The sequence below is a fragment of the Triticum aestivum genome, chromosome 3D, assembly GCF_018294505.1.
Source record: "Triticum aestivum cultivar Chinese Spring chromosome 3D, IWGSC CS RefSeq v2.1, whole genome shotgun sequence".
Classification (NCBI taxonomy): Eukaryota; Viridiplantae; Streptophyta; class Magnoliopsida; order Poales; family Poaceae; genus Triticum; species Triticum aestivum.
The window spans coordinates 180,010,279-180,035,402 of NC_057802.1; the positions used below are offsets into that span (position 1 = coordinate 180,010,279).

Genomic DNA, 25,124 nt, shown 5'->3' on the forward strand with positions numbered 1-25,124 from the left:
TTCACACATGTACTAAGTTTCCGGTTAATACAATTCTAGCATGAATAATAGACATTTATCATTATATAAGGAAATATAAATAAGAACTTTATTATTGCCTCTAGGGCATATTTCCTTCAGAAACCACCTCAAAGTTATTCTTTCTGATCGATCTATTGGGCTATTCCTATAAGTGTCACAAACAGCCCTAGAGTTCGTACTAAAATACATCTTAAGACACACATCAACCAAAACCATAATGTCACCTAGATACTCCAATGTCACCACAAGTATCTGCGGGTTTGATTATATGATATGCATCACACAATCTCAGATTCATCTATTCAAACCAACTCAAAGAATTTCAAAGAGTGCCCCAAAGTTTCTACCGGAGTGTCAAGACGAAAACGTGTGCCAGACCCTATGCATAAGTTCACAAGGTCACAGAACCCGCAAGTTGATCACCAAAACATACATCAACTGGATCACATGAATATCCCATTGTCACCACGGATAAGAACATGAAAGACATACATCAAGTGTTCTCAAATCCTTAAAAACTCAATCCGATAAGATAACTTCAAAGGGAAAAATCAATCCATTACAAGAAGGTAGAACGGGAGAAACATCATAAGATCCAACTATAATAGCAAAGCTCGCGGTACATCAATATCGTGCCAAATCAAGAACACGAGAGAGAGAGAGAGAGATCAAACACATAGCTACTGGTACATACCCTCAGCCCCGAGGGTGAACTACTCCCTCCTCGTCATGGAGAGTGTCGGGATGATGAAGATGGCCACCGGTGATGATTTCCCCCTCCGGCAAGGTGCCGGAACAGGGTCCCGATTGGTTTTTGGTGGCTACAGAGGCTTGCGGCGGTGGAACTCCTGATCTAGGTTTATTTCTGGGGGTTTCTATATTTATAGGAATTTTTTGCATCGAGAACAAGTCAGGGGGGTCCACGAGTCAACCACAAGGTCGGAGGGCACGCCCTAGGGGGGTGGGCATGCCCTCCACCCTTGTGGAGTCCTCGTGGCTCTTCTGGCCCAACTCTTTTCCTTCTGGGGCTTCTTCTGGTCCATAAAAAATCACCGTAAATTTTCAGGTCAATTGGACTCCGTTTTATATTTCTTTTCCGCAAAACTCAAAAACAAGGAAAAAACATAAACTGGCACTAGGCTCTAGGTTAATAGGTTAGTCCCAAAAATCATATAAAATAGCATATAAATGCATATAAAACATCCAAGATAGATAATATAATAGCATGGAACAATCAAAAATTATAGATACGTTGGAGACGTATCAATAGGCATCACGTCCGTGTCAAGTAGACCGACTCCTGCCTGCATCTACTACTATTACTCCACACATCGACCGCTATCCAGCATGCATCTAGAGTATTAAGTTCATAAAGAACGGAGTAACGCATTAAGAAAGATGACATGATGTAGAGGAATGAACTCAAGCAATATGATGAAAACCCCATCTTTTTATCCTCGATGGCAACAATACAATACGCGTCGGTTCCCCTTCTGTCACTAGGATCGAGCACCGCAAGATTGAATCCAAAACTAAGCACTTCTCCCATTGCAAGAAAAACCAATCTAGTTGGCCAAACCAAATTGATAGTTCGAAGAGACTTGCAAAGATATCAAATCATGCATATAAGAATTCAGAGAAGATTCAAATAATACTCATAGATAAGCTTATCATAAATCCACAATTCATCAGATCTCGGCAAACACACCGGAAAAGAGTATTACATCAAATAGATCTCCAAGAACATCGAGGAGAACATGGTATTGAGAATCAAAGAGAGAGAAGAAGCCATCTAGCTACTAGCTATGGACCCGTAGGTCTGTGGTAAACTACTCACGCTTCATCGGAGAGGCAATGGTGTTGATGTAGAAGCCCTCCGTGATCGAATCCCCCTCCGGCAGGACGCCGGAAAAGGCCCCTAGATGAGATCTCATGGGTACAGAAGGTTGCGGGGGTGGAAAAGTGGTTTCGTGGCTCCCCTCAAAGGTTTTGGGATATTTGAGAATATATAGACGGAAGAAATAGGTCGGTGGAGTCACGAGGGGCCCACAAGGGTGGGGGTGCGCCCTACCCCCCTGGGCGTGCCTCCCGACCTTGTGGCCGCCTCGTGGCTTTCCTGACATGCACTCCAAGCCCTCTGGATGTCTTCTGGTCTAAGAAAAATCATTGTGAAAGTTCCATTCCGTTTGGACTCCGTTTGGTATTCCTTTTCTACGAAACTCTAAAACAAGGAAAAAAGAGAACTTACACTGGGCTCTAGGTTAATAGGTTAGTCCCAAAAATCATATAAAATAGCATATTAATGCATATAAAATATCCAAAATAGATAATATAATAGCATGGAACAATCAAAATTATAGATATGTTGGAGACGTATCACTCTCCCTTGTGTGCCTCCCTCCCCTACACCTACATATACTAGAGGAATACGCCCCTCGAGACACACAAGTTTTGGAGCCTCCTCTAGCCCTCTAGTTCTAGTTCTAATATAGAGTTGTTATAATTAGAGCTTGACCTAGATATCTCTAATCCTCATAATAGAGAAGCCCTGTGCGGTTCTCTTCTTATCCCTCTAATTCTTTGGCGACGATTAGCTCTGGATGGCGAAGCGTTGCAGGATCTTGAAGCCTATACGACTGCAATCCGTAGAGAGGCTTCGATTCGAGGGATCATTCGTGAACGGTTCGAGGGACTTCATCAACGATCTACACCAACTCTTCTTCCGCTGCAACTCGAAGTTGGTAATGATCCGATACCGAAAAAGGGTTTCCCCCCGCGTTGTATTCCAAAGCAACCCACACGAGTACAGAGATCGCTGTGGCGAGCAGCACAACACACCAAAAGAAAAAAGAAGAAAAAGAAACAAATGCCAACCACGGCAGCTCGACAAAGCGCGGATGACCCGCCATCGCGGCGCCCACCGGATACAAACCACCACATACCAAGGCTCCGAACCGCCGCGTACCAAGCAGCACCTCCAAGAAGGAATGCGACACCGACGTCGCTGCTGCCCGGACGAAGTCCTAGGGTTTCCCCCGGCACGCGGAGGGAAGTGGGGGTGAATACCACCGACACCCTCTAGGAAGGAAAGGTGGCACCCGCGGGTGTCACCGCGTCGGGGCTGGAGCCGGCAGGGATTTCTCCCGCATTCCAAACCCAACCGCCCAACCGGACGGAACCAACCCGCCAAACCGTCGCCCACCACCATGCGCCAACGCAGTAGCACCGCCACCCACGCTGCCTCACTACGAACACCACCACGAGGCCAAGAGGGCCGGAGAGAAGCGCACCACGACGGGAGCAGCAACACCTACGCCGAGCGGGAGGGAACCACCTCCACCGCCATCGTGCGGGAGGCCCGTGCCTCCGGCACCCTCGCGGTAGCCGTCCAGACACGGCAGTGGGGCATGCCGGGCCACCCCTGGCCCAGCCAGGCCTGCAGCGGGCCCGTTAAGCCCCGCCGGGCACGATGCAGCAGGCCAGCGTCAGCGCCGCCAGCACCCAGCCGCTCGTCGCATCTCCCCCGCCTCCCAGAAGCCACACCGGAGACCAGCCCCGCCGCCGGCCCGCCCAGGCCCAGATGGGGCCTGAAGGGCCCAGATCTGGGCCGAGCGGACGACACCAGATCCCGCCGCCGCGCCGCCCCGCCGCCAAACTGCTCGCCTGCACGCGCCACGGAACCCCGTCGCCATGCCAGACCGCCGCCGCCTGAGTGCACCCCCCAGAGCAGCTCCGCCCGCGCCGGAGAGCGACCGGGAGGGGAAGGGCAAGGAGGCCGCCGCCACCAGCATCCCCGGGGCCAAGCCGGCCGCGGGCGCTGGCGACGGCGGCAGGAAGGGAGGAGGGAGGGGGCCTGGAGGGAGGAGGCCGGTCGCGCCACCGCTCGCCCGCTGGGGGGCGATGCGGTCGCGAGAGAGAGGGGGGAGGGGGCGTCCGAGTTCCGCGACTGAAAATTCTAACGATCCGATCTAAACCTCCTCTAATGCATCTTCATAGCGTTCATTAATCGTGATCGTAGGACGAAAATTTGTTTTCTACTACCTTTCCCAACACACTTAACTATGCCAATGATCAAGAAAACAGAACCATCATGCAATACTTGAGCTAGTCCTAGAGGCCAGACTAGGAATCTTGTTTTACCGTTGTAACTCTACACGTGCTTATGAGTTTATTGCTGAATCACATTTCGAGAACCATAGCAGTTATAGCATAGAATATAAACATTAATTATAAACTTGTAATACTCAAATATTATTGCCTTTAGGAATATTTCCAACAGATATTGCTATTGAGTTGGGGTTTTACGGATATTAAGTAAGTTTACGAATGTCCAATTCTGAGCTCGGGCTCATCTGATCAGGAATGGCCCTCGTGTGTATTAGAGGGGCGATGGCCTCGGGCCCAGCCTGGAGGGGGCTCATGATCTGGTATTAGGGATGCAGGGCGGCGCCCGCCCCGCTTCCGGTTCAAAACAAGAAAATTCTCTTTTAGCTGGATCAGAGTGCATTAAAGTATTTTGTACTAGCTTGGCACTTTTGCGGGACTTTGCGGGACGCCGCTCTGCACCCCTATCTGGTATCTATCTATATGTATAGCTCAGAAAAAATAGAGAAAAGGAAAAAAAGAACAACGTGATGGGCTGGGCCAATTGATCGCTAGCGCTAGGAAATCACTCGCACGAAGCATCTCGCATGCATCGATCCATCACGATCGCGTTCTCGTAGAAAACATCCCATCGTGATCGCTTCTTCATCTCTGAACTGCCGCTCCCTATTCTTGCCGCCGCCGCTGTAACAGGCTGTTGAAGACGGCTCTCGCCGCCGTGTGGTGTGCTGCCGTTGGCCCGTCTTGCTCTTGCCGTCCAGCTGTCGGCGAGGCTGCGACGGTGCTACGGCGCAAGTTCATCGATCATCGTTCTCTCTGTCTTTCAAAAATACGTACATGATTTGTTCATCGCAATTTTAATATTTTTTTGGAATAATTCTTGTATTACTCAATCAAAACATGGTTACAGTCACGCTTAACAGCGTTCAAAACGGCATCTGGTCCTGACCCAAGCCATACAGCAATTCGGCCTTGAGTCCTCCCAAAATTGGACAAAACATGACTAGAATTATTACAACTACGATGGATATGAGTAATACAAGAACTACGTTCGGACATACTATCTTTAATCTCTCTAATAAGAAAGGCATATTTTGATCTATTTGTATCTCCACTTTTCACCATGTTCACTGCTTCCAAACTGTCGCTTTCAATATAAATTGGTATACTGCTTCACTGTAGAGCGAGCATGAGTCCCTCCCGAGTAAATTGCAAAAAACCATCACAATTGTGGACGCGATTTCACAAAACCGCCACCTTTCGTTTTTTTTTAAAAACCACCACGTTTGTGCTGATAGTTTTCAAATAACGCTGATCGAGCGTTTTGCCGCGTCTGATAGCAAACCTGACCGGTTGGGCCCGCTGTCAGGTGCCACGTGGACAGGGGGCGACGGCGGCCGTCACGCGCCGTTAGACGGCGTCGCACAAAGCCTGGTGCAGCCGAACCCAGTCGTCCATTCTCCTCGCTCTCGATCCAGTCTCTGCCTCCCATCTCTTCCGCTGCTCATTTCTCGCCGCCGGCCGAAACCCGCCGCAGCCATGGTCGACTGGAAGGACGGCGAAACCAGCAGCGAGGACTCTGTGTCACCCCTCTTCAACGCCCACGACGACGAAACCTATGTGAGTATGATTTGCCCGTGGATTAGGGTTAGGGTTTCCATCGATTTGAGCTTTGCTTTTCATTGATTTGAGCTCTGGGAGTATATATGAGTTATATTGCACTATTCTAGATCCCGCATACCATTGTTGACCCCGAGTGGTGTGGCATTGTTGCCGGAGGACCGGTGTGCTGCCACAACGTTGTTGTGCACAGGGCTGTTGTTTTTCAAGGAATCAACATTGGCCGTAGGTTTTACGGATGTGGTAATGAGGTTAGTTGCAGGTTAACTGAATGTAGGTTTGTTTGTTAGCTGACAGCAGTTTACTTAGTTATATGAAAATGGTGTATTATTTGGTGTTTTGATGAATTAATCTGGCAGGTGAAATGAATGGTTAACTCAATATATTTGTTAGATGAGATTTGGCAGGTTTTACTATGTTAATTGAAAATAATTTGTTGTGTTGTCACTGAGTATGTGTGTTAGTTAGCTGATATTGTTGTCCTGCTATTAAATTTGTTATTTGTTCCATCATTTTAATTAGAACAAAGGTGTGCATTAGAACAAATTTGTTATTACCCTGTCCTGCTATCTCACTGAATTAGGCAGGTTTTAGTAAATGGTTATTAATTATTGTTATTACAGGAGGGAGACAATTGTGGTCTGGTTCAGTGGATTGACCCACAGTGGCCAGAACCCATGAAAAATGCACTTCGCAAACTTTGGGATATGTATGAGCAGAGTAGCAAAGAGAATGAATCCAAAGAAAAGCTCATAGTGAAGCTTGGAGAAGAGAAGAGGCTAATCCAGGAGAAGCACCACAACCACATCAAGGAAACAAGCATTTTTTTGCAACAGTTCACAAGAATGTGATGAAGGAGAATTACAAGAAGATTATGGAGGATGGTAATGTAGAAAGTGTTGTAGTTGAAGCCGATGAAGAAAGGGCTAGGTTAGAGAAAGAGAATATGGAACTGAAGACAGCACTCCAAGTGATCAAGCAGAGCAATGATGAGTTGGTTAGTAATTGGAAGAATGATGTAGCAGAGCAAGGTATGGAACAGTTGAAGAAAGAGAAAAAAAGACTTGAGTATATCATAGCTGATTTGCTTAAGGCTGGGGAGGAGAACAAGATGAAGATAAGGAAAATCAGTGAAATTTGCAATGAGTAAAGTATGATGTTTGTTGGTATTATGTGTTCTGCCTTGCTGGTTGTTATTTGTTGATCTATGTATGGTGTGGTGTGAAGACTATTGGGGTCCAATATGAACCTTAGTATTATGATGTTGAACTATGTATGGTGGTGTGTGAAGACTATGTTGTAATGTGCAATGGAATATTTGTTGAACTATATATGTGTTTGGAGCTATGATATTAGTTGAATTTGCTCATATGGAATTGTTTTATTGATATGCATTCTTGTCCGAATTGAATAGGGTAGGGTTAGCCAAACCTTTTTGTTGAATGCTTTTTGTGGACGGTTGTCGAGAGGGTAGGGTTATGCAAACTAAAGTGGTGGATGCCTTTGGTCGATGGTTGTCGAGAGGATAGGGTTATCCAAGGTTTGGATAACCCTATCCTCTCGACAACTGTCGACGAGAGGCATCCACCACTATGGTTAACATACCCCTAGCCTCTCGACAACCGTTGACGAGAGGCATCCACCACTATGGTTAGCATACCCCTAGCCTCTCGACAACCGTTGCCGCGAGGCATCCACCACTATGATTAGCATACCCCTAGCCTCTCGACAACCGTCGACGAGAGGCATCCACCACTATGGTTAGCATACCCCTAGCCATATAGTTGAACAACACCATTTTCAACAGAATGTGAAGCCATATAGTTGAACAACACCATAACATGACATCAGGTTCACAATAAACAACATGGTTCACATAGGTTGCCAACATTACACCAAGTTCTAACTTGCCAGCACCACAACATAACAAGTTTGGCAACATGACACATAGTTTGGCAGCAGCATTCAGCAAGTTCTAACTTGCCAGCAGCACAACAAGCACATAGTTTTCTCCAAAAGACAAGTTGCCAGCAGCACAACAAGCACATAGTTTTTCTCCAAAAGACATGCCAGCAGCACAACAAGAACAACAGCTAGATATGCTCTAATTTCCACTAGCATAGAAGTAATCCCTAAGTCTGTTAGGCCTCTTCCTCGCCCTTCCATAAGCAGATTGAGCAGTAGTGGCAGTCCTTGGAGGAGCAAATGAAGACCTAGCTCTTGATGAAGTGGCTGTTTGCTGATGAAGAGGCTCTTGCAGCAGTAGAAGTAGGCCTGGGAGCAGTTGATGCAGTGGCTGTTGTTGCTGATGAAGAGGCTCTTGCAGCAGCAACAGCAGCAGAAGTAGCCCTGGGAGCAGTTGCTGCATTGGCTGTTGTTGCTGATGATGAGGCTCTTGCAGCAGCAGCAGAAGTAGGCCTGGGAGCAGATGATGCAGCCCTAGAACTTGCAGCAGCTGTTGGAGCAGGCTGTTCAGCTGCAACTCTTCCACCAGATGTTGCTCTTGGAGCTCTTGCATCTGTAGGGGCAGATCTTCTCTCCTGATACAAAATTAAATAGAACAAAGGTGTGCATTAGTTGTTCAGTGAGATATAAAATATAAATTTGATGCAAAAGCTATTAAATTGAGGACCTTATGCTTGTTCTTCCTAGCTGCAAGTGCTGGCTTCAAAGGATCACCACAATTTGTGTACCTATGCCCTTGCTTTCCACAGTTGCTGCAAGTTATAGTTCCAATTCTTGAAGTGTCTTTGGGTTTTGGTACTTCAAACTGGCCCTTCCTTCTCTGAGTCTGGTTTCTTCCCTTCTTCCTATGGAACACAGGGGGGTCTATGTCTCTTGAATCTGTTCTTCTCCATAGGTCAGGTCCAGGAACAGGGTAAATCATTGGCTTGTAAGTTTCTAAGTACATAGGCTTCTTGAAGAACTGGTGTACAAAATCTTCAGGCTGCTGTTTTGATTTGTAGATGGCAGAGACAGCATGGTTACATGGTACACCTCTCATGTCCCATTTTCTGCAGCCACATGTCCACTTCTTCAAGTCAACTGCATATGATTTCTCACCACTATTTACTTGATATAGATCTGGCCCAGCCATCAAAGCCTTGCAATTCCTAGCCCATTCTTTGGACTCCTCTAGCATTTCTGTATATGTTGGGGTTATTGTCCATCTAGCACTCTGCCCCCCACTTCTTTTTTCATTGAACTTCACCATCAATTTGGACCTAGCCCCTTCAACCATTGTTTTAATGGGTTTGCCCCTAATATCCAAAATCATCCTGTTGAACACCTCACTAATGTTGTTCACTACTAGATCAGTTTTACAGTTGGTGTCCATAGCATATCTAGCCCATGTTTCTACAGGAATTTTCTTAAGCCAGACCCAAGCATCCTCACTTTCCTTTCTAATTTCTTCCATTGCTTCTTCAAACCCATTCCTAGTGTAAGAATAAGCTGCTGCATCCATATATTGTTTAAGCTCATCTCCTCTAAATCCAGCACTTTGGAAATTTGCATAAATATGCCTTAAACAATATCTTTGAGGGCAGTTAGGAAATATTTGGTCAATGGCATTAAGCAGACCCTGGTTTCAGAAATGAAAATACTAATTAAGTTTGCTATAACTAAGTTGTGCAACAAGAACTATGGTGTGCAATGAAAATCTCAAGGAATGTGGTATTGACATTACCTTCTGCCTGTCTGAAATTATTGTGTAATTTCCAAATTGTCCTGATTCACCACCAAGAACAATCTTGAGCTGAGTTAAAAACCAGCACCAAGTAGGGGTGTCCTCCTTCTCAACTACTCCAAAGGCCAAAGGAAATATATTATTGTTTCCATCTCTGCCAGTAGCTGCCAAGATCTGTTGAACTGTGTTTAACTTCACAAAACAACCATCTAGACCTAAAAAAATAAAACTTAGAAACATAGCAATAGTGTGTAGGTAAAAGACAAATAAGAGAGCTGACACATACCAATGAAAGGTCTACATCCATTAAGAAAACCCTCCCTTTGAGCTGCTAGACAAATGAAAAGTCTATGAAATCTTGGATTCTTGCTTGGATGCTCTTTCACCACCCTAGTTGTCACAATGCATCTGCTCCCAGGATTTGTGTCCAAAACAGCTTGCAGATAGTCTCTAATTCTAGTATATTGTGCTTCCTGGTCACCCTGCACAACATTCAAAGCTTGCTGCCTTGCCCTATAAGCCTTCATCTTTCCAACCTCCACACCATACTTCTCCTTTGTCTTGTCTATGACAGTCTCAATACCTGCTCTGGGGTCAGTCCTGAAGCAGTCTTCAACAGCTTTGGCCACATACCTAGCAGGAACCTTGCAATTCTCACCACTTGGAGCACAAGTATGCTCTAGTTGCAGTTTCCTAATGCTGAATGTTTTCTCATTTGCAACCACAGATGCAACCATGTGAAAGGGGCAGCCTTCCTCAAGACAATCAACTATGATCCTGTCTTTGTTGTTCCTGTGGTAATGGAAGTTCCTCCTTTGTGTCACATGCAAGTTAACTAGTGCTCTTCTGAATTGGTAAACATCAACAAAACACATATGCCAACATATTTGTTGCTCTGGCACAAGTCTATTCTCATCATACCATATCCTGGCCTTCCTCTTTTTTGCCCTGGACTTTCTTCCAAATGTGGGACAATGCACCACTACTTCTTCATCTGAATCAACATAAAGTTCATCCATATCTTCATCAGATACAGGAATGTAGTCTGCCTCAAGTTCACCTTGTGAACTGCAATGTGCTCTATCTGTTGGACCTCTTCTAACAGGCAATTTCTGCACAGGTGGTGCTTGAACAAACCCCTCTCCATCCTCCTCCTCCTCATTCTCACAGAATAAGTCTTCTGGCTCACAATCACCTTCAAAAACCCTCTTCCTCTTCAAGTCTTTTATTTTCTGATTTAAGTCTGCATCATCTTCATCTTCCTCTTCCTCTAGCTCATCTTCCTGTTGTTCCTTTCCTTCCTCCTCTTCCTCTTGCACCTCTTCCTCCTTGTCCTCTTCCATGTAATCTTCTTCATGCACTACTGGTATGTCAGCAAACTCATTAAGAAAGTCATCTAATACTTTGATACCTGCTGTGTCCTTCCCACTTCTAACATTGCAACTCTCCTGTGTGAAAAGATATTCACCATAAGAATCTTCTGGCTGTGGTTCACTGGTCTGAGTTTGATATATCACACCTGCATCATCTACACTATATACCTTAGGAGAACCAATCTCAGAAATTGGAATCTGCTGCTCACATCCATCTCCAATGTTCATTTCCATGTCAGACTCTCTTCCTTTCATCACTGTGACATTGACACACCTCTTGCCCTCATATAATATCAGCATTTCTTCAACATCTTCCTCAGATTTGATTTGCTTCATGCCTGCCATTCCCACACCATGTTGCTTCACATAATACATTGAGTCCTTCTGATCATACCCCTCAATCCCAATAATAGCTAACATATTGATGTATGTGATATCAGATTCACATATGGTCCTTTCCAGGTTGTCACAACCTTGAAAATGGAACCTGAGATCCCAAGGTTCATCTTCATCCAAACTGCAAAAGTAAGTAAACCACATATTCAGTTAAGAAAATTCAGCTCATAGCACATTCAGTAAACTTAGAGAATTCAGTTAACAATTAAAACCCAATTATTTTACAGCAAATTCAGTAAACTTAGAGAATTCAGTTAACAATTAAAACCCAATTGTTTCACAGCAAATTCAGTAAACTTAGAGAATTCAGTTAACAATTAAAACCCAATTGTTTCACAGCAAAAGTAAGTAAACATCATGTTCAGTTAAGAGATTTCAGTTAAGAAAATTCAGCTCATAGCAAATTGAACACCAATTGTACAATTAAAACCCTAACTCCTGAATTGAAAAACTAATTCCTTAATTGAGCTACAATTCAGTTAACAATTCTACAACTACAAACCCTAATTCCTTAGTTGAGCTACAAACCCTAATTGCACTGCCCTAATTCCTACATTCAGCTGCAAACAAAGGAAACCTTATAACTACAGTACCTAAATCACATCAATTGTTCACCTACACTACCAGAATCGCAATGCAAATAACTGGAAAGGGGAAAAAACTCACTCCACGCCACCAAGGCCGGATGTGTACTGATGGCTATGCCCTGGATTGGCCTTCCACACCTGGGCCAGATTGGCCGCCGCCCTGGACTCAAGGTCGTCGGAGCTCGCTTTGAATCTGCTGACCTCCTCGCCGCGCTCATCAACACCGGCAATGGCGGATCGAACAGGGCCAGCAGTACCTGGGAGCACCGTCGGCGAGCTACGAAGGGCGGAGAGGCCCGCGGAATCGAGGATGGAGAGGTGGGGGTCGTCCCTGTCGTCACCGCCGCCGCCGGTCGCCATGGGGGGAGGGGGGAATCGGGGGAGGAGAGGGGGAACTGGCTGCTTTGGATTGGGTCGTTAGGCTTTGTGCGACGCCGTCTAACGGCGCGTGACGGCCGTCGTCGCCCCCTGTCCACGTGGCACCTGACAGCGGGCCCAACCGGTCAGGTTTGCTATCAGACGCGGCAAAACGCTCGATCAGCGTTATTTGAAAACTATCAGCACAAACGTGGTGGTTTTTTGAAAAAAAGAAAGGTGGCGGTTTTGTGAAATCGCGTCCACAATTGTGGTGGTTTTTTGCAATTTTCTCGTCCCTCCCGGATTGCTAAGATCTCAGCCTCCAAAATATCATCACAAGAAAAAAGGTGTCTACAAGAGCTGAAGATGATGGCGCCGGTGTGGTCACGGAGCAGCATACCAGTTCCTCCAACTCCATTCAAAACAGATCCATCTGTATTTAGCTTTACATACCCAGTGACCAGGGTATCCAAGAAACAAGATTAGTGGAAGCATTATTGCATGCGTGAGCTGTAAGAGGGAAATAGTATTGAAGTGGGGCTTTCCCTTTCACATGAACATCACCAGAACGTGTTGCAATGGATTGTAGCGTTGATAGGTAGCTTGATAAAAAAATTAGTATTATTGTCGTGGAGTTCGCCCAAGGGCCGTCCGCAACATAGAGCCGGCCCTGCATATGATCTTGGTGAACAGTAAAATAAAATAATACTGAAAATTTTCAAAAAATCCTGAGTTTTTTTTTGCATGAAAAATGTTTGAGTGCGTGAGGTTCGTGTCAATTTTTAGCGCGTTCAAACATCTGAGTATCTGTCAGCAAAACAAAAAAAATCGGTCTGATAAACTATTTCACATACCCTTTCTTTTTGTCGGGAGCTATTCAGATGTCCGGACGTGTTGAAAATTGGCACGGACATCATACACTCAAAACATCTTCTAGAAAAAAAATCAGTTTTTTTAATTTCTATTACTTTTTTCTGATTTTACTGTTCACAGGTGAGCTCGGTAGCTAAGTTTAAGTAATCTGGAAATGCTCTCGCGCTTCCTTGTTGCCACGGTCCTGTCATTACCCAGAAACAAAATTAAGCCCTCCTATGATTCAAAGGATTTTCATTGGAATTTTGAAAGATTGGAATCTTTGTGAATTTTTTCTATGTTGGTTGTTTGATTTATAGGATTATAAATCCTATATAAGAAAGGGATTCATTGCACTACATTCCAAAGGAATTTTAGCATCCACTAAAATATTTTTGAAAAAAATATTTGTTTTCCTATGATACAATCAATCAAACAGACCAAAATGGGATAATTATTTCTGCGCCCCTAGTTGTGTCCCAGTTTTGCCACTAATTTTCAAAAATCATCAGCCTGGACCAAGGCACTTCGCTCATCTTATGACATGCACATATAAGTGATTTTTTTTCTGAACATTTGGATATCTTATTTGTATTTTTTCAAGTCAATATGAATTTGTTATGAAGTTTTCACAGTGATAGTGGCTTGGGCAGGACTGAGAGTTTTTGAAAACTAGGGGCAAACAGCCGAGTGGGGCATAAAATTGATTATCCCAACCAAAATTCTACGTATAGCATTATGTTTTTTTCTCTCCGGTGTTTAAAGAGACCCTGAAACAGTTACAGAAGGAAAGGGCTTGTCTGAGATGCAAGGATTTCTCTAGGCTACTGTCATTTTATGAGATCATGGCAGGAACCGTCTTCTCGGCAAAACTGCTGCGTCTTAAACCAGATCCGGTGAAATAGCAGTCCACCACTGAGATACAAGCCAAACTACTGCAGAAACTACCAAGTTTTGCCAAATATATTTAAGTTGACCCCGAAGAGATTGTGCAAGTGTAAATTTCAGCTTCTGTTTCATCTGCTTCGAAATACACTACTCCCTCAACTAAATGGGGGGTTAATATTATCTAAACGATGATATCACGAGCTCTCAGTTGTATCCATCTTCGAAGCTTCCTCGACGCCCTTGAAGGCTACACGCAGCTTCCTCAGCGATGACACTTTCTTCCCATTGCTCTCCGCCATACCACTAACATGCACAGTAGCAAATGGGGTTCCTTTAAGGAGCTCAAACATGGGGATGCTCAGGTTTGGCCGTGTCATCTGCTCAAGAACTTCTGGCGACTGCATGTACAGATTGTTGCCTCCGTGCGTTACGCTAGCTTTTGACATCAGCAGTTTGGGGTGCTCCTCAAGCATCTTGATGAACTGTCCATGATAAGTGGAAAAGGATTCAGAAATCTACAGGCACACAGGCTCCGTATACACAACAGTACATTCTCTATTCAGTGCCATTTTAGAATTATATGTGTGATGCAACTAGGAACATAAACCTAGGTATTAAACTGCCTAGCCTTTGTGTCAGTGAGGAAGTGTTTTCTTTTCAGCTTTCTCGTTGTTCAGACTATAGTAAAACCCACTATTTAGAAGTACCATTTTGCTGAAAATACGGCACATGTTATGAAGTTTGCAGGCAATGCAGCAAAATATACATTTCTTTTGAGCCAAATGATGTATTTTTTTACATGATGAATGCATTCATGTATGTGGACATGTGAGCTAAATAAAACTTCATGTTTATGTATTTGAAAGTTAACACATCTTAGCACCTTCCATATTTTGTGTACAAATGTAGTTCATGATTCATCTCATCGCCTTTCAAGTCGATATATACCTTCACTATACGAACAGATGTGCACAAGGTATGCAAGTTTTTATGATTTGAGTGTTACTGACCTCCGAAAGTGTCGATGACGTATCCAGCTCAATAAGGGTACCAGGCCCACATACAAGGCAATCTGTATCTCTAACAAACTCTGTGACTTTAATATGAGTTCCTACAAGACCATTGTACCTGCATGAGAACATAAAATTAACTGTTAGGCTCTTCAAATTGGCAATGCGTCATGTTTTTGTAACCGGAATGCATCTCCTTCAGATATGGTTGTCAAACAAGTTACCAGCAACAATACCATGTGGGCGTATGTAAATAATATTTTGAGGGAATATGGCGACATATGATGCCATAAGTCAATAACCAATTTTAACCAAATGATTTCAACCAATCAAGGATAGAATAGAATGCCATCACAAGACAAAAAAAGAACCTCAAGCAAATAATAGCTACTCCCTCCGTCCCATAATATAAGAGCGTTTTTGACATTACACTAGTGTAAAAAACGCTCTTATATTATGGGACGGAGTGAGTAGTTTGGAATAAAAAATAATATTTATTTGCCACATGATTAAGAGAAAATAATAGCTAGCCAAACACCCAAATCTTTAGGAGCAATTCAAGCAAATTAGATTCATAATGCGCCACATTGCTAATGAAGCTTTACTTCTGAATGTGTGCGCTCAAATAACCAAAGAGTTTCTTTCAACAAGCTGTATTTGTCTCGTACTCAGAAAGTTTGCATGTTTTATTTTTCAAAAAAAAGCTTTGCATGCGAGATATTGCCTTGTGCAAACGGACGTGAATAATATGAAGATTATATGTTTTCCTTTTGTCATCGATTGAAAGTTGGTGTGTATGGTTCATTTATGATTTACTCCCTCGGTTCCAAAATAGATGACTCAACTTTGTACTAACTTTAGTACAAAGTTAGTACAATGTTCGGTCATCTATTTTGGAACGGAGGGAGTATTATCTAAAATATTAGTCTGTTTGGAATCTGTTGCGTAGGTTGTCAGACGTGCGCCTGCAGTTTTACCTAGTTCATACACTGAAATAAACTCAGGTGAGTGAAATGAACCATTACAAGTAATGCAACATGAATCAACCTATCATTTTCTGAATACTCCTATGGTGTGCCTTCCTGACTAACCAATGCATGGTCCACTTTGCTGCAGGAGTTTTGGCGTGTATGTTTTGCATTCAAATAGTAATAGTTTTGACTAAAAGATAAGAATAAAAGTATTTACAAGTAACAAAAATAAAAAAACTTCGGTCTTACTCTTTGGGGATACCAACTATTTGAGTAACAGAGTAAGAATGGGAGTAATGCAACTCACGTGAGATAATTTGACACGCTTTTGCTGCAGCCAGAGACGAGCTTCAAAGCTTCAAGTGCACACGCAGCAGAAATAATTGCATTCGTTGAAGCAATAGCTGGGATGATATTCTTGACAACACCCTGTAATCAGGAATACAAATGTCAATGTCCTCTTAAAATTAACAACTTTGTGCTTCCTGATTCCAAGATTTATACAACAGAAAAAGTAATAAAATTGTACTTGGTCATCCAAATTAATTGGCCTGAAGGAATATAGAGGGATAAGAAAATTTGCAGATTAGATCACTGGCGCAACAATAGCAAAAATGCCTCCACATACTACCAAATATGAAAAGGTTCTCTCTGAAATGCCTACTATCTGAAGGACGCTAAGATACATTCTAAGTTGTGGGATTCCCATTAAGCGGTGGTAATTTTATTTTATATTTGATTGGCATTAAGTAGGCGGATGTAACAGACCAAAGAAGCATCATGGCATACAGAGAACTAGTTGCTGATAAATAAACTAACTAAATGGCACACAAAAAACTTCTGTCAGAAGAAAAAATTGGACATAACGCAATACTGTGGAAATTAAACATTGACAAGCATGCTGAAGCTGCATAGGTGACAGCTAAACCATGTGTGAATAGATATTTTTTTTGCACAAAGCAAAAGAGCAGCATGCAGAAAAGAGACAGAGATTATTGTGTGAATAGATATTTAGTCAGAAAAATCATATGTAGGTGGATTACAAGGCTAGTTAACTTTAAACATCGCTATGATTAAACAAAACTTACACAAGTTATAAACTAAGACCATTCTTATCTTCAACTTCTTAAATATCAAACTGTCCACTATTGAAGTGGATAATGAGCTACTACTACCAGTGCCAGCTTGCCCATAGTGCAAACTTGCACACAGCCTAACCCAACTACACAATGATTATAACAGCAAATACTAGTAGCAAAATCACCTACTACTGGAGCACAGCAGACTACTAGAAAAACGAGATAATCTTAACAGGGCAATAATTTGGAGTATATGGCAGATATTGAATTTGAGTTGCATCCACATTCCACACTCACTCAAAAAACTTCTGACCAACCCAGCACTGGAATTTTCACCTTACCAGCACAATATTGGCCCCCCTTTGAACATGAATTTAACGTAATAAGGTTGGGTTTGTTATGATATATAAAGGTATAAATAACAAAATACTATGATTCTGGCAAGAATTTTGATTATTATTAGTTTTACGATAGAATGCATTATTAACGAGGGCACAAGCACAGTTAAGAATAGAGGAGTCGAACATTGAAACATTCTGGGATAGATAGGGATTAAGTTACATCTTAGGCCTGGAGAATAAATAAACGGAGAAGATGACACACCTGAGTCAAAGAATACGTAACTCCGGAAATACCAAAAAGTTCTGCTCTCTTTAAAGCCTGTCAAGTATACATGACAAAAGATTAGACAGATAAAGATAGGACACTATATAATTTTGTATGTCATCAGACTAGAGCAAACCTCTGAATAAATCCACTGCATATGTTCTGTATCATCAGCATCAAAAGGTTTTCCACTGTGAACCTACAAGACAAAATATAGTTGTTACAAATGAAAATAAATTAAAGAGCAAATTACAGATGCAAGAATTATACCTCGTCCCATTTGATCAAATGAGCATACTCAATGCAATGAGCTGCAGTTCTTGGAGTCTCAGCAAGGGTACATAAGGGAAACTTGACCTGGGGAGGAAAAAGCCATATGTTGCATTCAAAGCAAGGCGTCATCCCTGGTATAATGACTCTAGCGTGACCTTTGAAACCTTCTGTCCCACCATCTACCATAGGTTTAACTGTCTCCTGGACTGGTCTGTCGTCTGAGTCATACTCTGCAATTCCAAAGACATACCGGCATCAGGACATAAATGAAGGATATTATGAGTTTCATTGTGTAAATTTACAAGTTTCTCATCATTTGAGTCATAAACGGGCAAATACTACCTGTATTATATTAGAGAACCATGATTTTATCATTTTATGTGCAGCCCAACATACCATTTTACTTGGGATGGAAATATTAACACAGAACAGTATTGATTCACATTCATCTCTAGCACTTTTTTTGCAAAACTTTCTTCAGTCTCAATCTATAGTTGCTATGAATGTGCACGCTATAGTCACTTGCAAATTTATACAAGGAAAGGACATATGGACACATTGCAGACCAAAGATATTTACTAGTTGAAGCCTTCTTTCCAAGTAAAAGACTAGAGATCCATAAAAACGGCATTGAAATATATACCTAAGAAACCACAAGCCACAGAATTGATGTAGCTTCGAGCTTCAATTGAGTCCAGACCAAGAACAATTATTTGGAACTGATTATAGAACTCTAGCTCTTTATCTTCAATCCTACAAAAATGGGGCACAATGTTCACTCCACTAACTCGCTCCATAACCCTCTTCGCAGCTACTTCAGCCTTGGGCTTCCCAACATCTTGAATCCTGTATAAAATCACATGCAATGCTCATTGAGATGGTAACATTACAGAGAAACGTAAGTAGAACATGCAAAATCCAAACAGATATACAGTTGATGCCGCAATAAAGTGAGGTTTTGGCCTTACTCGATGAGTAAGGCTTGGTTTGCGGTTGTTGTCCTGTGCAGTGCTTATGTTTACAGCTGCTGTCAATTCACTTATTTATTGTGTGTGTGAGAATCTATCACTGGTTTGGCAATCATACTGAAGTTAGACAAAGTGTCGTATTCAATGATTGGCCTTCAATGATCTTGCATGTTTATGACCACAATAATTGTTTGGCTGCTTGCAACTTGATTAAGAACAGGTAGCAAAACATACAGTATCTAATATCTTAGAAGGGATTCAATGACACAAGATTATCATAATCCACCGTTTACCATGCTGACCAAATTTTATGGAGAATGAGGATTCCCTTTTTACCAATATATATTTGTTATTGCTTCAGAAATTCGCATAATATTTATCTAATATACCATGTAGTTATCTGATATACCATGGATAATGCGTTCTTACAGTTATCTAATTTCTAATGTACCATGCCCACATAATATTTTCCAAATGCTGATATATTGTTGACATCACATCACATAGGACAAAAGTATATGTTAACCTGAAATCCTCTCTAGTGTTCCTCACTTCTGGTCACTCAGAACTTCCAAATAATTGAACCCAGTTTCATTTTACAGGACCTAACAGTAGAACGTCCTTCTATTTATCTATTCTCCAATCCATACATTGCCCACTATCTATGCAAGCCAGAAATATGATCCCGTGGAGCAAACAACCTTAAATCTAGCGCTTAGCACGTGAACAAGGCAGCAAAGTTTAATACCACTATACTGCATAAACCCTATTCTTGTGTATAATCAGAAGGACTGGGTGTCAAAAAGGACCTGAAGAGGAACTGGCGGTTGAGGTTGGAGACGTCGATGGTGTCCATGTCGATGACGTGCAGGTTCTTGAACCCGGAGAGGGCGAGGTCCTTGAGGAGCTCGCAGCCCAGCCCGCCCGCCCCCACCACCAGCACCTCGACGTAGCTCCCAATAAGGTCCCGCAGCTGCAAGCACGGCGCAAGTAGCCGATTCAGTGTGAAATCGCGAGAAGGATCGAAAACGCCGGACAGGGGTTGGAGCGGTGGCGGCGGCGGCGGCTCACCCCGGGGCTGGGATCGAAGGTGGAGTGGACGAGGTTGCCGGGGCGGGAGAGGAGCATGTCCAGGTCTCTCCACCTTTCGGGCTCCGTTGGCGGCGCCGCCGCCGCGGGGGAAGCCATCTCGCCTGCCTTTGGACGGGGGAATCTGTAGGATGTATAGTAGTCGAGGCGCCGAGGGTGCGGGCGTGCGGCCGAGGTGGGGGAAGGAGACGAGAGAAATAACTCAGGACCTTGGAGTGTGCGGCTAGGATGCGTGATTTGTCTGATCAGACGGGAGATAATTGCACGTATCGTCATTGAAGTCGGCGGCAAGGTCCGAAGTGCTTCAATACAGTCCCGGTACATGGAAATACGTGATCAATACGGTCCTGATACATGGAACGACGGTCCTGACTCTACACATCGCATACGTATTGCATAACGCGCTGCTGGAGAACAGGTCAACTCTCTCTCTCTCCACCTGTGTGGGACCTGCCTGTCAGTGAGCGCGAGGAGAAAATACAAGTAAAAATTGCTATTGCCTAGCGAGTCGAACACACGACCAGGCAGAATGCATGTTCGCTCGCTCGCTCGTGCTAGCCAACTCAACCAGGGCTATCGATATTAATAAATAGATTATTCCCTTCTTATGAGCACTAGTGCGCCTGCATGCATTTTCTTCTTAAAAATCCTTAATGAGGCCATTTTAAGTTCGTTCGCTCACTGATAACCAGAAACTAATAATGAAAGAAACATTAATTTTATTATTCGACCACGTAAATCATCAAATCCACAAGGATCCGATTTTTTTACTTTGGAATTTCACAACCATGACAAATGGAAGAAATATATGGATTACTTCTAATGATATATGTAAGCACATTCCGAAATCAACATGTGCTTTCAGGGTTGAAAACTTAAACACATAGTTCCGCAAAAAAATAACTTTAACACATAACACTGAATGGTACATATATATAGCACATCCGGAAAACAGCATGTGTGTTTTTTTGCGGTGTAAACTTGGCACGGTAATCTATCAAACATGAGATTAATTTATTATGTTTTTGCATATTTAGAATAGAAAACTAGCGCTTGAAAATCTACTAAAATCAGTTCACTGACACAAATGAAAATAGATATGAAATGCGAAGAAATTGTCCAAAGTGTGCCTTCACTTAAACAATAAAATTTATCTTACCTACAACAAATTTAGAAGAACTTCTATTTTCCATAAGTAATCATTTGTTTTTAGTTTCTGACATCTAAGTAAATATTTTTCATGCATAAGGACAAGGTAAAATGTGACAAGCTAAAGTTATTAGTCCAACAAAATGACAGGTTATACAAAAATATAAATCCATTTTCTTTGTCTGTTTGTCTAAATATAAAACCATGTGCATCTTATTAGGAGCAAATACTACTGTTTTTCGCGACAAAAACAAATACTGCTGCCAGCTTAATTTGCTAGCACGCGCGTCCTCAGGGGAAAAAAGTGTGTGTGCGCTACAGCGGAAAAGACAATGAGGTATATATAATAGGAAATACATCCCTACAGCGATCAAGAGAAAACGCTTGTGGTGGCTAAGCAAACGCGACGTATGTGCCGAGGTCGCAGGTTCGAAACCCCCCACCGCCTTTTGTTTCTTCTATTTCTGGCGCCCACTAACACATGGGTCCTATACGGACGTGGCCCCGTGCTGACATGTCGTACGCGAGAATATGCAATATGTATGCAACGTGTAGAGCTAGGACTGCCGTTTCAACTTCCAGGACCGTATTGATCACGTATTTCCATGTATCAGGACCGTATTGAAGCACTTCTCAACTTCCAAGATCATGTTGGACCTAGCCGTCGACTTCCAGGACGATACGTGCAATTATCTCGATCAGACGGCTGCGGTTAGAGGCTGCAGCGCAAGGCAGCAAGCCCAGGTTGTGTTTGGAGCATCTTGATTGGTAGCCTCCGCGAGCAAGCCTGGCCCGTCGAGCCTAGGTGAGCTAAAACAAACATGGAGAAAACCATCCAAGTCATTAATTAAGGAGTATTTGTTGCAAAAAAACACTCCCCCAGGTATAGCGCATCACTTGTCGCAATCTGGAAGTTTTCCCTTTTTCATAGATCTGTTTATTCAAAACGTTTTATCTCTTAAACCGTGCGTCCAAATCTCGAACCGTTTTCACCATTAGATTCCTCGCGTCGAGATCTTCAAAACTAGATCCCATGTTGATAGGTTTTGACGAACTTTTTTTTACGAAAAAACCGGACGAAAAACTGAACCAGGAGCACGTTTTTTTTCTTTCCTAAAGAGGCACGCCCGTGCCTCTCGCGAAATCAAAACCGCGCCTCTCGTGGAAGCAAAAAAAAGAAAACGTGTTTTTTTTCGTTTCCGAGAGGCACGGCCGTGACTCTCGCGAAAGCACAACCGTGACTCTCGCGAAAGAAAAAAAGAAGAAAAAACGCGTGTTTTTCCCCTTTCCGAGAGGCACGGCCGTGACTCTCGCGAAAACACAACCGTGTCTCTCGCGGAAGCAAAACCGTGACTCTCGCGAAAGAAAAAAAACAGAAAACGCATTTTGTTTTTCCCTTTCCAAAAGGCACGGCCGTGACTCTCGCGAAAGCACAACCGTGCCTCTCGCGTAAGCAAAACCGTGACTCTCGCGAAAAAACCCAGAAAACGCATTTTTTCTGTTTCCGAAAGGCATGGCCGTGACTCTCGCTAAAGCACACTTGTGCCTCTCGCGGAAGAAAAACCGTGACTTTCGTGAAAAAAAGAAAAAGAAAACGCTTTTTTCGTGCAAAAAAAATTCGAATTTTTTTTATCGAAAAGCTAAGGAAAACCAAAACGTCGAAAAAACCCGAAAAAACAACCGTTTAAAAAGCCGAAAACGCGTGCGAAAAATAAATAAAAATCCGGAGGGAGCGTCCAGAGCACGACATGTGGCGAATGGCTGAGAGTGCGCCAAGTGGCGCTGATCGTTGCGAGGCTCCCGAAGAAGCGCTCGTTAACTAGTTGCTCTCGAAAACCAACATCTCATCTAATTAGGACGTGTTTGGTTGGTCGCATTAGGTCGGGCCAGACCCGCGCGGAAAGAATCTGTCTTGTTTGGTTGCTTAGGCCGCATCAAAAACCTGGCCCGCACGAACTTCAAAGCATGTCTCAGCCTGGCTCTGGACGAACGGCTGAATAGGCCCTTTTTTGCGAGCCAGGCTCGCTCGAGCCACGCGTGGCGAGTGCCTGCACGCCTTGGGACGTGCGGGAGACGACGCGACTGCTCATAACTCCCCGAGCCCTCTCCCGTCACCTTCCTTGCCAATTCACACCCACTCCCTCTCTCTTACCTCACCGCCTGTTCGGTTTCTCCGATGGCCACGTCGCCGTCTCGCCACGCCCCACCCACTCTGGTCATCACCGGCAGCAATCCCATCTAAGAGAGGTGGGTTGCCGGCCTCTCCGCGGCTGGAGTAGATCTGGTGGCGGCACTGCGAGCTCCCTCCCCTGTCTGCACCATGCCGCCGCCCCGGGCCAATGCAGCGCCGGCGCGGGTCGCTCCGGCTCCACCACCGAAGCCGGTGGTCCTCTCCATCGGCTCGAACATCGCGGGGATCCAATACCCGCCGGCGTCGTCCTTTGCAGGCCTCTCTTATGGGGGTATTTTTACCCCCATAAGAGAGGTTTTCTCCTCTGCGTCCGGTGCAAGGGGAGGGGATCTCGAAGACGCCGGCGTCATCTTTGAGCCGGCGCAGGCCGAGGTGCACGGCCGCGACCCTGGAATGGTCGGGTCCTCTTCATCGGCGGCGGCAGCACCCCTCTTCCAGCTGGAGTTTTCACCACGGCCGGCGTACGCTACACCTCCAACCCCCACTGTAAGCTCTCAAATCCCCCTCTGCTTCTTAGTTAGGGTTCTTAGGGTAGTTCATACTGTGCTAGATTAGATTGTGGCCCGTACATTCAATCCGATTCGATCTGATTCGACTGGATTCTACTAGATTCGACCGGATTCGGTGATAATCCACTGTTTGGGGGATGAACAAGAGTGCATGCTTACTTTGTTCATCCCATATTCCTAGATTGTACATAATGTAGTGGTAGCTTGTGTTGGAAATATGCCCTAGAGGCAATAATAAATTGGTTATTATTATATTTCCTTGTTCACGATAATCGTTTATTATCAATGCTAGAATTGTATTGATAGGAAACTAAGATACATGTGTGGATACATAGACAACACCATGTCCCTAGTAAGCCTCTAGTTGACTAGCTCGTTGATCAATGGATGGTTACGGTTTCCTGATCTAGGACATTGGATGTCGTTGATAACGGGATCACATCATTAGGAGAATGATGTGATGGACAAGATCCAATCCTAAGCCTAGCACAAGATCGTGTAGTTCGTTTGCTCAGAGCTTTTCTAATGTCAAGTATCATTTCCTTAGACCATGAGATTGTGCAACTCCCGGATACCGTAGGAATGCTTTGGGTGTACCAAACGTCACAACGTAACTGGGTGGCTATAAAGGTGCACTACAGGTATCTCCGAAAGTGTCTGTTGGGTTGGCACGAATCGAGACTGGGATTTGTCACTCCGTGTAAACGGAGAGGTATCTCTGGGCCCACTCGGTAGGACATCATCATAATGTGCACAATGTGACCAAGGAGTTGATCACGGGATGATGTGTTGCGGAACGAGTAAAGAGACTTGCCGGTAACGAGATTGAACAAGGTATAGGGATACCGACGATCGAATCTCGGGCAAGTAACACATCGATAGACAAAGGGAATTGAATACGGGATTGATTGAATCCTCGACATCGTGGTTCATCCGATGAGATCATCGAGGAGCATGTGGGAGCCAACATGGGTATCCAGATCCCGCTGTTGGTTATTGGCCGGAGAGTCGTCTCGGTCATGTCTGCATGTCTCCCGAACCCGTAGGGTCTACACACTTAAGGTTCGGTGACGCTAGGGTTGTAGAGATATTAGTATGCGGTAACCCGAAAGTTGTTCGAAGTCCCGGATGAGATCCCGGACGTCACGAGGAGTTCCGGAATGGTCCGGAGGTAAAGATTTATATATGGGAAGTCTTATTTTCGTCGCCGGAAAAGTTTCGCACTTTATCGGTATTGTACCGGGAGTGCCGAAAGGGGTCCGGGGGTCCACCAAGGGGTCCACCAGCCCCGGGGGGGCCACATGGGCTGTGGGGGGTGCGCCTTGGTCTATATGGGCCAAGGGAACCAGCCCCAAGAGGCCCATGCGCCAAGAGATAAGATAAAGGGAGAGTC

The 25,124-nt window shown here is 44.1% G+C and overlaps 1 protein-coding gene across 1 annotated transcript; it reads right to left on the reverse strand.

Moving 5' to 3' along the window:
* Positions 1-13,931: 13,931 nt before the first annotated feature.
* LOC123078164 (NEDD8-activating enzyme E1 catalytic subunit) lies at positions 13,932-20,161 on the reverse strand. Its single transcript, XM_044500568.1, has 9 exons — positions 19,865-20,161; positions 19,603-19,766; positions 18,469-18,671; positions 17,823-18,055; positions 17,689-17,751; positions 17,550-17,606; positions 16,175-16,296; positions 14,897-15,014; positions 13,932-14,368 (listed from the first exon to the last, which is right to left on the reverse strand). The coding sequence occupies exons 1-9, from the start codon at positions 20,156-20,158 to the stop codon at positions 14,081-14,083; spliced, it is 1,542 nt and encodes a 513-aa protein (XP_044356503.1). The 5' UTR covers positions 20,159-20,161; the 3' UTR covers positions 13,932-14,080.
* Between the last annotated feature and the right edge of the window lie 4,963 nt (positions 20,162-25,124).

Coding starts and splice junctions, on each gene's coding strand:
- LOC123078164 (XM_044500568.1), bottom strand. CDS start 20,158: ATGACGATACGTGCAATTATCTCCCGTCTGATCAGACAAATCACGCAT. Junction 19,767..19,864: donor CCTTCGATCCCAGCCCCGGG/GTGAGCCGCCGC, acceptor CCGTGCTTGCAG/CTGCGGGACCTTATTGGGAG. Junction 16,297..17,549: donor TTACGTATTCTTTGACTCAG/GTGTGTCATCTT, acceptor TCCTGATTACAG/GGTGTTGTCAAGAATATCAT.